Source organism: Geotrypetes seraphini, chromosome 1, assembly GCF_902459505.1.
Source record: "Geotrypetes seraphini chromosome 1, aGeoSer1.1, whole genome shotgun sequence".
In the NCBI taxonomy this organism is placed as follows: domain Eukaryota; kingdom Metazoa; phylum Chordata; class Amphibia; order Gymnophiona; family Dermophiidae; genus Geotrypetes; species Geotrypetes seraphini.
In genome coordinates, this window is record NC_047084.1 from 128832135 (window position 1) to 128846401 (window position 14267).

General features: G+C 42.7%; 1 protein-coding gene across 3 annotated transcripts in view; it reads right to left on the minus strand.

Annotated features, from left to right (window-relative positions):
• Positions 1 to 8385: 8385 nt before the first annotated feature.
• BBS12 (Bardet-Biedl syndrome 12) overlaps positions 8386 to 14267 on the minus strand; it is a 35440-nt gene continuing 29558 nt past the window's right edge. For all 3 annotated transcript variants that reach the window (XM_033938416.1, XM_033938408.1, XM_033938425.1), the window contains exon 2: positions 8386 to 10972. In XM_033938416.1, the coding sequence (XP_033794307.1) occupies positions 8887 to 10965 (2079 nt within the window). In that variant the 5' untranslated portion in view covers positions 10966 to 10972 and the 3' untranslated portion in view covers positions 8386 to 8886. The remainder of the gene's footprint in view (positions 10973 to 14267) is intronic.

Below are 14267 nucleotides of genomic sequence, written 5' to 3' on the forward strand. Positions count from 1 at the left end.
TGCTGAGGTGGGGGAGGGAATAGGTTTTTGGACACAGAAGGCATGGACTTGGGAGAGAGGAAGGGAGGGAAAGAGATGCTGAGGTGGGGGATGGAATGGGTTTTTGGACACAGAAGGCATGGACTTGGGAGAGAGGAAGGGAGGGAAAGAGATGCTGAGGTGGGAGAGAGAATGGGTTTTTGGACACAGAAGGCATGGACTTGGGAGAGAGGAAGGGAGGGAAAGAGATGCTGAGGTGGGGGAGGGAATGGGTTTTTGGACACAGAAAGCATGGACTTGGGAGAGAGGAAGGGAGGGAAAGAGATGCTGAGGTGGGGGAGGGAATGAGTTTTTGGACACAGAAGGCATGGACTTGGGAGAGAGGAAGGGAGGGAAAGAGATGGTTGTGTACACGGGGAATAGAAGAAAGGAGAATTTTTGGTCATAGGGAGGGAGTGAGGTACAGAAAGTGGCATACCAGGGTGGGGGGGTTAGGGTTAGGGGGGCGGTCCTCCCCGCCCCGGGTTTACGTCCCAAGGGGGTGCACAGCTGGCCACCCTCCAGTGTTCTCCCTAGGCCGGCAAACTGCGGCTCTTTAGCCACTTGAGTGCCACCGCCGCCATCGGGAACAGGCCGGCGCCAAGTTCTCCCTGCTTTTCCCTGTGAGGCCGGCCAACTCTCGCCACTCGCGTCAATTCTGACGTCGGAGAGGACGTTCTGGGCCAGCCAATCGCTGCCTGGCTGGCCTAGAACGTCCTCTCCGACGTTAGAATTGACGTCGGGTGGCGAGAGTTGGTCGGCCCCGCGGGTAAGAGAAGCAGGGCGAACTCGGCGCCAGCCTGTTCCCAATGGCGGCAGTGGCAGTTTATTCCCCAGTGGCAGTGGCAGCATTTTCCCAATGGTGGTGGCATAGGGGAGGGCAGGGAGAAAGAAAGAAAGGGGGGACAGGAAGCCAGAAAGAAAGGGGCAGGGTGAAACAAAGAAAAATGGGGCACGGAAAGAGAGAGAGAGAAAGACAGACATACAGAACGAAAGAGGGTGTGGAGAGAGAAAGAAGGGGGTAGGGTGAGAGAGAGAAAACCAGACATACAGAAAGAAAGGGGGTATGGAGAGAGAGAAAAAGAAAGAAGGGGCAGGGTGAAACAAAGAAAAAGTTTGGGGAGGGAATGAGGTCTGGAGGAGAGGAAGCATACAGGAGGCTGAAAAAGGGAAGAAATATTGAATGCACAGTCAGAAGAATAAAGTGCAACCAGAGACTGATGAAATTACAAAAGGTAGGAGAAATGGTTTTATTTTCAATTTAGTGATCAAAATGTGTCTGCTTTGAGAATTTATATATGCTGTCTATATTTTGCACTATGGTCCCCTTTTACTAAACCGCAATAGCATTTTTTAGCGCAGGGAGCCTATGAGCGTTGAGAGTAGCATGGGGCATTCATCGCAGCTCCCTGAGCTAAAAACCGCTATCGCGTTTTTGTAAAAAGGGAGGGGGAATATTTGTCTATTTTTGTATAGTTGTTACTGAGGTGACATTGCATAAAGTCATCTGCCTTGACCTCTTTGAAAACCCGCGGAATATAAATGATAATTAACATTTTCTCTGCGTACAGCGTGCTTTGTGTTTTAAAAATTTTATTGTTGGTAGATCATTTTGACTTGGCCACAAAGGTAAGGGGGAGGGAGGGAGAGGAACTGCTGAAAGACATCTAGTAATCCTTGAAGGCTTGACTGTGCAGGGAATTATTTTTGTAAAATCATGTTTTGTTATGTGACTGGCATTATTTAGACTTTAATTTCTATGAATGAATAGAATGAAAATGATATAAATTACTTGCTTGTTTTTATGTGCGTGTGCTGAAGGAAAGTGGAGAGAGAGTGGGCTGAGGACACTGAAGGGGAATGGGGAGAAGACGCTGATTTATAAATTGACAATTATACAGAATATTGTTTCTTTTTTATATTCATCCATAGCTGCATGTTAATGATGTGCTCATATGCACTTATTTATCATCATAACATATACATCATCATTAACATGCAGCTGTGGATGTGTAAGGACAGGCTGAGGAGGATGGATGGGAAGGAAGGAAGGTGCACATATCAACATATCGTACATTTTTAACATGCATGATGCAGCTATAGGCAAGCAGAGGAGGATGGGATCATACAGATGTGTATGTTCAGATATGCGCTCAGATGTGTAGTTTTTTCTGATATATTTATTAAGCTTACAGTATTTATAAAAACACATTTAATACTTATTACAAAAAATATTGTGCAATTGTGATCTACTTCTGGCCTACAAAGGTCAAAAGAAATCCTTAACTGAGATTTTACATTCAAAAGTGAATTATAGCTACTAGCACTATTATTTATTAGTTATTTATTATGCAGATGTTTGTTAGTTTGTTATTAGTTCAGTATTAGACATATGTTAGTTTAGAATAGATAGGTATAGATTAGTTTAGTTTAGGTTAGGTTAGGGCCCTGCTGAAAGAGTCTACCTTGACGTGGTTGCAGGCTTACAAATCTTTTGGTCAAAGAGTGCGGCGACAGAGAAAAGTATGTGTGTATTCGGCCCATGGAAGAAGGGGGGGTCGGGGGAGGGGAAGGGGTGCGTGGGGGGCCCAATAGGATTGCTCAGTAAGGGGCCCAGAAATTTCTGATGGCAGCCCTGCTACAATCTACCTGTGGATCACTTTGAACGTTCAGTTCACATCCACACACGTAATGTCCACCTGTTTGCCTTCCTGTCCCTAAAGGGCTGCGTCTACAAGAGATTCCTTGACAGATCTCTGACATTCCAAGCACGCAAATGGAATAAATGTCTTACCACTCTCATTTCCAGCTCCCCCTCCTACCAAGCTTTCAGGAAATCAATCAAAACCTATCTCTTTGATAAATTTTTCTGACTCTTTCCCTGCCTTATATCTCAGACATTCCTCCGGATTTCTTGACTCCCCTGACTTTCTAAGTTAAGCCAATTGTCTTCTTTGTAACATCGCTGTCTATGTACAGTCTCTTACTCTGTTAACTACTCTGAACTGTTATGGTACTGCGGTATACAAAAATAAAGTTATTATTATTATTATTAGCTAGCCTGCTGCCAGACACTTCTTCCCTCCTTTGATAGATGTACACCTTCCCATGGTCCAGGTAGCCGTCTCTTAACTTCATCCTATGCCCTCATTCCACAGCTTCCTTTCAAATGAGACTTGACTCATGCATATTTACAGCATGTAGGTATTTAAATGTCTCTATCAAATCTCCTCTTTCTCGCCTTTCCTCTAACGTATACATATTGAAATCTTTAAGTATGTCCCCATACACCTTATGACGTGCACCATTTTAGTAGCCTTCTTCTGGACCGAATCCACCCTTTTTATATCTTTTTGAAGGTGCGGCCTCCAGAATTTTATACAATATTCTAAATGAGGTTTCACCAGAGTCTTATAAAGGGGCATCAATACCTCCTTTTTCCTACTGGCCATACCTCTTCCTATGCACCCTAGCATCCACCTTTTCAACCTGTTTGGCCACCTTAAGATCATCACATACAATCACACTCAAGTCTCACTCTTCTGCTGCAGGTGAAATAGGCTTGTGGCACCCTTCAAGCTTGCGTCTTGAGCCAGTGCTCACTTGGTCCATACCTTAGGCTCACAACATGTAGCCAAGATATAACCCAATCTAGGTGCTGCTGAGGTACACAAACCTGCAAGTGGATGAAGCATGGAAAGTGTGGAACCAATGTTGAACATAAGCTAGCCATGGATAGATCCTGATCTACTAAGGCATATGTGCATTAATGCATCAAAAGAATCATTAATGCATCAAAAGAATCACATCAAAACAGATAGCACTGCCACGCAAACATACTGTAATGTCATATAACCCCCACAGAAATGTAGAGCTGTCATTGTGCATACAAGACTCTGCTGAACCATTCCATTGCCTCCTATAACATGTGTCATACAAGTGCCAGAACCACACCATATCAAACTCACCTGCCATCCTTTGTGCCAACCCAAACTCACCTGCCAACCCAAACCATCTGCTAGATTGCCCTTAGGATTTGAACACACCACATAAGGTCCCACTAGTATGGTAGCCACTAGTGGTAGTATGGTACTAGTAAGGTAACCACTAGCATGCCCTGTGTTTGACAACCCTGGTAGATCCAAGGCTCCTGCTGACATTGAATTACATATAAAATTATTCTGCTTTGCTTTAAAACACTCTTACCAGCATTCCTTGACAAACTCTTAATCCCTTACACACCATTCAGGACCTTATGATCCGCAGACCAAAATTTGCTTGCAATCCCCTCTTTAAAAATAATTAGTACTAGAAGAAATGAAATATTTACAATATACGCTCCGCAGTTATGGAATACTCTACGCTCCTTTCTCAGAGAACGAAATCTTGATAGATTCAAGAGCTCCCTGAAGTTCTTCTCAAACAAAGACACCTTTCAAAATTAAATCTTTAAATGATTAATGTTTCTTTTTAAAGAAACAAAAAAATCACAGGATAGACATTTCTTCCCTGTTAACCCAATTTGTATTTCCCATACCTGTTTCTTTCCTATAATTATTGCAGTTCTACCCCTGACCCTCCTTCCTTATTTGATTTTGTCTATGTTCTTAAAATTGTAATAAGAACATAAGAATTGCCTCTGTCGGGTCAGACCGGAGGTCCATCATGCCTGGCAGTCCGCTCACGCGGCGGCCCCTCAGGTCCAGGACCTAATAGTGCTCCTACCCTAAAACTCACATACGCTTTTCACTTATGTCCTGTAGAGTAACCTTCTATCTATACCCTGCAATCCCCTTCGCTTCCAGGAAGTCATCCAGTCCCTTTTTGAAACCCAGTATTGTACTCTGTCCTATTACCTCCTTTGGAAGTGTGTTCCAGGTGTCCACCACCCTCTGAGTGAAGAAAAACTTCCTTGCATTCGTTTTGAATCTGTCCCCTCTCAGTTTTTCTGAATGACCTCTTGTTTTTGTTGTCCCCGCTAGTCTGAAGAATCTGTCCCTCTCCACTCTCTCTATGCCTTTCATGATTTTCTACGTCTGTATCATGTCTCCTCTCAGTCTCCGCTTTTCCAGGGTAAAGAGCCCCAGTTTGTCTAACCTTTCGGCATATGAAAGGTTCTCCATCCCTTTTATCATCCTAGTTGCTCTCTTCTGGACCCTCTCAAGTATCGCCATGTCTTTCTTAAGGTATGGTGACCAGTATTGGACACAATATTCCAGATGTGGTCGCACCATTGCTCGATACAATGGTAGGATAACCTCCTTCGTTCTGGTAGTGATACCTTTTCTGATAATGCCCAGCATTTTGTTCGCTTTCTTTGAGGCCGCTGCACATTGCGCCGCTGGCTTCATTGTTGTATCCACCAATACCCCTAGGTCTTTTTCTAGGGTGCCTTTCCCCATCACCCTTCCTCCAATCGTATAGCTGTACATGGGGTTCCCTTTCCCCATGTGCAAGACCTTACATTTCTCCACATTGAAGCTCATCTGCCATCTTTTTGCCCACTCACACAGTTTGTTCAGGTCGCTCTGCAGTTCTTTACATTCCTCAACAGTTTTGACCCTGTTGGAGAGTTTTGTATCATCCACGAACTTGATAACTTCGCACTTCGTGTCCGTTTCCAGATCGTTAATGAATATATTGAACAGCAGCGGTCCCAGCACTGACCCCTGCGGGACACCACTCGTGACCCCTTTCCAGTCAAGAGTAGTGTCCTTTTACTACTACCCTCTGCTTCCCATCCGCCAGCAAATTTTGGATCCATCTGTGGACGTCCCCTTCCACCCCGTGGTTCCACAGTTTCTTCAGCAGGCGCTCATGGGCTACCTTGTCAAAGGCTTTTTGGAAATCCAGATAAACTATGTCAATGGGGTTACCTTGGTCCAAATGTTTGCTTATCCCCTCAAAGAAATGTAGTAGATTCGTTTGGCACGATCGTCCTTTATAGAAACCGTGCTGGCTTGATCTCATCAGTTTATTTTTTTCTATATGCTCATTGATACCTTCCCTGATCAGTGATTCGACCATCTTCCCCGGAACTGAGGTCAAGCTCATCGGTCTATAGTTCCCCGGGTCGCCAAATGGCCCATCTAGTCTGCCCATCTGCAGTAGCCATTATCTCTTTCTCTCTCTGTATCCATGTTTTTAAAATGTACATCACTTAAAAGCATTATAAGCAATATTATCAAATTTTAAATAAACCTGAACCTGAAAAAAAGCTCACTGTGTGTGTGAGAATGACTGACAGACATGCTATTTCTCCACGCAGATGGCCATGAGCTCCAATAGGCCAGCAACAAGGAGAATAAAGAAAAGCAGGGAGTGAAGAAATAGGAAGAAGTAAAGGAGTTGCTGACACACTGTGTCAGACCCCCATGGCTGGAATCATGGCAAGGCAGCAGCTGTGCATGGAGGTGCGGCAGTGACAACTGAATCAGCAGCTACCGCCGATGTCTCTCTTGGAGCCTGTGTATTTGGAGGAAAAGGATGAGGAGGTTGTGGACATGCCTATCCTGGAGTCCTTGGACGACAAAGATTTAGATGGAGAATATAAGAACTGAAAAATAGCCAAAGTGGGTCAGTCCAGTGGACCCTCTGTATGCTGTTTCCCCTAGAGACTACTATACTTTGCCTGTTGTGGGTTAGCCTATGAAATCTTACATAACGTACAGCTGATTCTGGCTACTTTGGGTGTTATTTGAGAGCTTATTTTTCTCCTGTTTTGTACCAGTTTGCAGTGGCAATTGACTCCTCTAACTCAATCTTTGAGATACAACTTACCTGAACAACTGCCTCATCCAATCTACCTCAACCAGACACAGAAAAACACACACTCCATTCACTCACCCTCCAATCAAAGAAGTTAAACGGAAAAAAAACTATATGATGGCCTCCTGGCCACTCAAGCAGCAAAACTAGATAACCAAATCTCCAATCTACTGATAACAACCCCAGATTACAAGATGTTCAGAAAAGAACTAGACTATACTCTTTAAGAAATCCCTGAAAAAGTCTTAACACCATGAATACCTTCCTCTTCCCATCTTCTTCCCGACTCATTGATACTACCTGATCTACTCTTTACCGTTACTAGAAATGACCAATGTTCTTCTTTTGTAACCCACTTTCTTTAACTCTTTTTGTAATCCGCCTTGAACCACAAGGTAATGATGGAATAGAAATCTCTAATGTAATGTAATACTTAAGCATTATGTCCCAGAAGAGTTTACAGTCTTGTACTGATCTTTTTTTTTTTGTTTTCTGTACCAGCATTCAGGGTTTTTTCATCTGGGCAGCACTAGAAAGTAAATCTGTTTGTGTCTAGCACCAGGCTCTTAGAATTTCATCTGAAAGGTGAGTACAGTACCTTAAATTCAGATGGTTGTTTAATGTTTCATTAAACTTTTAAACCTCCTTAGATAGCAATCATGTCTAAGTGGTTTACAAACATCCCAAACATGAAAAGAATCCGCATGTTGAAAGCAAGCTTGTTTAGGAAGGCGTTCCATTGAATCATTTGGTGCCAGTTCTTAAGGTGTTTTTTTTATTTCAAAAAGAAAGAAATGGATATAATTTACAAGACATAGCTCACATAGTGTGTGGTGCAGTGGTTAGTGCTATAGCCTCCGCACCCTGAGGTTGTGGGTTTGAATCCCACACTGTACCTTGTGACCCTGGGACAGTTAGGGAAAAATGCTTGAATACCTGAATAATTTGTAATCCACAGAGAATTGTAGGATATACAGAATATAAATTATTAAATTACACCACCATCCTTACAAAAACCAGTTATTGGTTATGACCCTCAGCATTTTTGTTATTTGTCCAGCACCATCTTTTTTCTGTTATCACTCTGAGCAGAAAAGAACACCACGCTTAGAAATGTAGGCCCCCTTTTATTAAGCCACATTAGGGTTTTTTTTATCACTCGATGCTGCAGTAAAAGCTCAGACACTCTTAGGAATTCTATGCTTTAAAAAACCCTAGCATGGCTTGATAAAAGGGGGCCTTAGTTAAGTGAAAGATTTTTGAGCGTTATTTGTCAATGTCACTCTATATAGGCTAACACTTTTATTTTTTCTGGTAGTATTTTTTCGATCCCCTGACAAAGCGGATGGTGAAACAGGTCCTGTTAGCATCATGGCTAAGGCAAGTGCTGTTTCTGCTTTATGAGATAATTGAGTTACAAGTCATCAATTTATAAATACAGGTTTTTTTGACCTGCGATTAAAACAACCACAGATGAAGTGGACGTCTCTATTGTTTAACCAAACACCACAGTTTTTGATTGGGGTGTTTGAGGTGTTTTTCTTCTTATTAGTTTCTGATAGTGGTGTGACTGAATAAAGAACAACAAAAAAAAAGTAATAAAATGCAAAAATTAAAAATTTACTGTAATGGGTTAGTGGCCATAAAAGTTTTTCCTTCACAAGGTTCTGGGTTCAGTTTTGAATAAAATACACACACTCATGCACATGTACAATATCATTGTGAAATAAGGTATTTGCAGAAGGAACCTGTAGGGGCCCAAAATTCACATACATACAAGGTAATTGTCCAGTATAATGTACCACACCTCGCAAAGCACCTCCAATCACAACTAAAGGCTTGTACTGTACCTGAAAACATTCATGTTGTGGAGAATGTTCACAGATGAATAGTTCCTAAAACATTTGCTTTACAATTTGGTGATCAAGGAATATTAAGTTCATAGTCGAAAACCAAATCTGTGAGCAATTAACATTTACAACCCATGGCGGCAATAATGAATTTTCAGAAGACATTTCATGGGTTAAGAATATAAAAGTTGCTCAACCACATACCAGAGGGACATGGTTTTGGAAGATTTGCAGCTAAGCTTACAGAGTGCTATAGCAATACAAATTCATTCACTGATCTCCGAGAGCTTAACAACTGCTTGGATGTCCATGAACCTGTGAGAATTTCAGCATCTGTCTGAAGTACTAGTAGGGTTAAATCAAGAGCCTGGCGCCATGCCTCTAGCTTAGGTGTAACACTGTCATAGATCTCAAATTTGTCTTCAGATTTGTTAGGAAAATCCACATACACAAGGTCTTTGGTATATTCTTTACAGATGTATGCTATAGGAGAACTGAGCTTTGATATTTTCTGGAGGTGATTCTGTATTAACGTCCTGGCTTCTAACTCTGACCTGCATTTAGTGGTGTTGCACATGACAGTAGCAATGTATTTAAACCAACCGTCTGCCATAGCTTTAAGGACGTTTGCTTTGTAGTGGTCAGCGCACCCAGCTAGCCAAGATGAAGTATAATCAAACTTTCCAGTACACCTTTTGTTCTTTTGTTTTAAAGGAAGTGTTTCTAGTTTTTGAAGGTGGCTGATGCACAAAAGTTCAACCCCACCCCCACCAATAAAGACTTTCTGGTCCATTAGGGCATGGTTCAACCTATAAGCACAGCTCCAAAACTCATCCTCCATGGCTTGCATCTTTGCAGGTAGGGCATTACCCAGCACAGCTGTCACCAGAGAAATTCTAGGAGCATTAACATTGATCACCAATCCATGGTCTAAGTGTACTGTACCTGAGTTATCTATCTTCCAAATACTTACGTAGGTGTCAGTACCTACACAACACATAGTCACCTGTGTAAGGTACGTCACAGGAATGGCTCCAGTGACCTCGCAAAAAGCCTGTAAAACGTTGTGATTCACTTGACTGATTATTAATATGTTCTTTGGAATACACTGTTCCACTAAACTTTCTGAGACATATCCTTTCACTAAAATTAAATTCACATTTAATTCAATTAACATTTTTATTGCACTCTTTACCCATTTATCTTCCAAGCTACTTCCTACAATGTTAATGCGATCAGATGACTTTTTCATATTGGAAATCCTATCGAACCCCACATGGCGATAATTATCGGTTAAATCACCTTCAAGAAGAAGACATCGAAGAGGTTTATCTTGCAGATGTTTCACAACCATGATGCTTTCTACTGACAATGACGTAATATATCCAGAACAGACACAGGAGAGGCTACTGGACAAACCAGGAAGACAACAAGTAACAATGTCTAGAATATCAAAATGTACATTACTCATTTTGTCCACATTCTGTTGCATGCATGCAACAACACCTTCCACTAGCTTCATGCAATGCTGACTTCCGTGACTCAAAGACATTGTCAGTCTTCCCAAATGATAACCTTCAGCCAGAACACCTGCAGGATCCACAGCTTGCTCCTGAGAACTCTCAAACTTTTGGGACTGACAGCAGCTTTTCTCTGACCTGTTCAAATGCCTGCTGTGAGTTAATTTTGCTCTGCTACTAGGAAAACTATGTGCAAGGATCCAATGTGAAGGCTCGTGTTCTGGCTCAGATGAAGCTGCTGTGCTGGTAGGAAACTCACAATTTATTTTTCCAAGATCATGAGGGTTTTTTTGCTGAAAGTAAGCTCTTCCTGTAAGTTGTTCTTTGTTTATTAAACAAACATTGGCCTGACTGGGCACAAGCTTGGGTGGAAAGCTGTCACCTGGTCTACTTTCATGGACAGTCTTCTTATATATGTTAGGCAATGGGATCTGGAGTGACTGAACTTCTTCAATGCAAGAGTTCAGACCTTCTGACATTGCTGATGCAATCAATGAAACAGGAATACCTTGCTGTAGGCATTCTAATGCGGCACTGCTCCAAGCTCCAACAAGAAACAACAGGCTGGTTGTCCCTGTTTTATATACCTTATTGTGTGTCTGAACAGTCTCATACAGAAGCTGTCCAACTGCGCTGGTCAAATTCAAACCTTCAACAAGTCGAAATGCAGAACTTGTCAAAACAGTTTCATGGGTGCTTTGATCTACTATAAATTTAGAGAATTTTACTGGCCCTAAAAGTGTTCTTGCTGATGCTGTTAATGATGAAAGCTGCTGAAGTCCAATGTGGCTTCTTCCTGTCATTGCCATTAAGTATCTGCACGAAAAAGAAAAGCAGTTTCTGTTAAGAATCAAACAGTAATAGCATCACATATTGCCAAACTTGGGGAGGGGAGCTAAATTTGATTCTCTGCTTAGTTTGGCTGCTCTTTTTGTTACCAGAATTAGGAATGATGAGCAACAATCTTATGCTATGGTACCAAAACAACTTTGCACCAGAATTTACACTAGACTAGTGTTCTTCAACCTTTTTACACCTATGGACCGGTGGAAATGGAAAAATTATGTTCTTACTTGTTAATTTTCTTTCCTTTAGACGCAGCAGATGAATCCAGAGACCAATGGGATAGCTCACATCTACCAGCAGGCGGAGATAGAGAAACTGATTAACAGGTGGTCCTATTGGCTGGCACTCCTCCTGTCTCATCAGTATAGCTCCTTGCCCAAGCACACATAACCAGCAATAGGCATAGCATGTAAAAAACTTCTTTCCCATAACAAATCTCAAAGGGCAATAATACAGAATACAATCATCAATAATAACAAAGTTCGAAAGTTGGAAAAGAAAAAACCGACAGGCAATATCCAGAAAGGGTGGGGCTCTGGATTCATCTGCTGCGTCTAAAGGTAAGAAAATTAACAGGTAAGAACATAATTTTTCCTTCCTTAGCAACAACAGCAGATGAATCCAGAGACCAATGGGATGTAGCAAAGCAATCCTCAATCTGGGTGGGAAGCAAACGCCGCCTCCGCAACAACTGAAGCACTAAATGCATCCAACGCATGCACCCCCACATCCAACTGGTTATGCTGATATAAAGCACTCTCGGAAGACCAAGTAGCCGCGAGACAAAACTCCTCCAAGGAAAAAAACCTCTGGACCGAATCCAAGAAGTAGCCATCGTTCTGACGGAATGGGCATGAAGTTCTTTCGCCAACCGCTTCCCTGCCATCAAGCAAGCGTAAAGAATGTCCTCCGGGACCCATCGAGCGATAGAGGCTTTGGACGCCGCCATACGTTTGAGGCGTCCCATGAAGAATACAAAAAGGTGATCTAAACAACTAAAAGTCGTTAGAAACCTAGTTCGCGGAGAATGCTATGCACTTTCAAAAAATGCAGTGAATAAAAGCATGTCTCCCCATTTCTCCTCCCAGGAAGAAGGAAGGAAAAGTGAGAGTGTCATAAAAGAAAGGAGTACCTCCTTAGAAAGAAATTGTGGTACCCTCCGAACTGACACCCCAGATTTTGTAAATCAGAAATAGGAATCCCCGCCAAACAAGGCCTGCAACTCAGAAAACCGACGAGCTGAATTCAAAACCCCGTGTTCAATGGCACAGTCCTTTAGAGTCTCAAAAGACAAGGATGAAATGAAGCCTTCGGTAAACTGCAAAGAAGTACCTTAATACTGTACTTTCTAAGAGATGTACATTTAGGAACTGAACTATATGAAGCTGAGAAGTAATCGAAGAGCAATATACCTAGTCCTTGTAACAAGCTAAGAATGGCACTTGAAGCCGAAGGGAATTGAACGCTAAGCCCTTGTGCCAAAAAAGAACTCTGGAAGGGTGCAAATGTTGAGAAGTACCCAAGAAAGGAAAAACCTCCAAAAGGAAGCAGAAGCCACAGGTGAAGACGTCTGTATCGCCTGGATAAGAGAAGAAACAACCTGCTTCGCATAATCCTTACGTCAGCTATGACTTTGCAAAAGCTAGGTCGCAATACCAAAGTAGTACAAATATCCATGTTGATCGGACCCTAGGTGAGCAAATCCAGAGATACCAGGAAACTCAACAGTCCGGCTGTCGAAAGACTCATCAGATCCGCATAGCAAGGAAGGCGCAGCCAATCCAGAGATTCTACAAATACTGTGCCCTGAAAGCGAGCTTGAGATGGGAAATCGAAGCCAACATCAGCCAGGGGAAAACACTGAAAAAAAGAGAAACCAGAGGCGAGAAAAAATGCCACGCTGCTACCCCATCTGACTCCCACTCCCTGTGCCTGCCAAAGAAGCTAGGAAGCTTACAATTTTGAGACGAGGCCATGAAGTCTAGTTCCAGGAGATCTCACTTCCATAAAAAGAGCTGGAACGCCTGAGCCAAAATTCTCAATATCCAGGATGTAGAAGATTTCACTAGTACTAACATTTACACTTTCTAGAGCGTACACAGCGCTGTACACTGTAACATACAATAAAAGGGCCATGCACAGATTTCTCAGAGAGAAAGTCTATCCAAACTCTTTTCCTGACCCATAAAATGACCTGGCAACAGAAAAGGAAGATGAGGGTCCACCCATTGAAATAGAACCACAACTTTACCTGCCAACAGAGTACATCACCTACTGCCCAGGCTGTAGAGAAATACCCCCATCATAATACTGACTGAAAAGACCTTCAGCGTCATTCCGGAAGAATGGACTGAAGCTCCAGAAACGGTGGCCTGACCATGCTCCAGAGTAGAAGAATGAACAAGTACTGAGTCACCTCTTAAGACTAGACTCCTGGAGCTGAGGATGGAAGGCACCGAGCCCCTCAACTCGACAGCCCGGGATTATTGGTGGCCATGAGCTAGTCCAGCAAAGACCGAGGCATGCCTTTGAAAAGAGAAATCTCACCAAGCCACCAAATCAAATAGATCGATGCTTGAGGAGCCTACCAAAGAATTGGAGGCCTGAGATACCGGGAACTACCGGAACAAAAGCGACTGCTGTAGCGTTATAATGGGAAAGCAAGCCAAAGTTCCCAGTGAAGTCAGCAATATGGATCCTAGAAGCTGTACAGAATCCCATACTCTTGGTCATGGTGACCGAAGAAGAATGCAAACCTGAGACTGTGACCCATAGCCCTAGTCTCTGGGAAGAAACACTGTTCTCTCCTATATGAATAAAAACATCTCCCCGATATACCTATAAATAGTACAGGAGAAAAGAGCGCTGTGCAAATTCGAAGATTCACATCCAAAGAACTGAGGAAAAGAAACCACCCTTTTCGTGTCAATCAAATGGTCCGACTGGAAGACGTCCGAATCAAGCATTGTCAAGAAGAAATTAGGTGAATCGCCTTGTAGCGCCAAAATGGCACCACTGCCCACATTTCCTAAAATGTTTTGTGAAGCCTTGGGTAGGCGAAATGGCATGTGCCAAAATCAAAAGCGCTGCTCCAAGAGAGGCAAGCAAACCGCAGTCCATAGTGAAAATGTAAATATTCTCCCAGTTTTTCTGCAGAAATGTGTAACCCTGAGAAACTAATTCAACAGAATGGGATCCAGCCTGCCCAATGCCCCCATCTTGGGCACCATGCAGTAAGTGGAACAACGTCCCTTAGTTCCTGAAG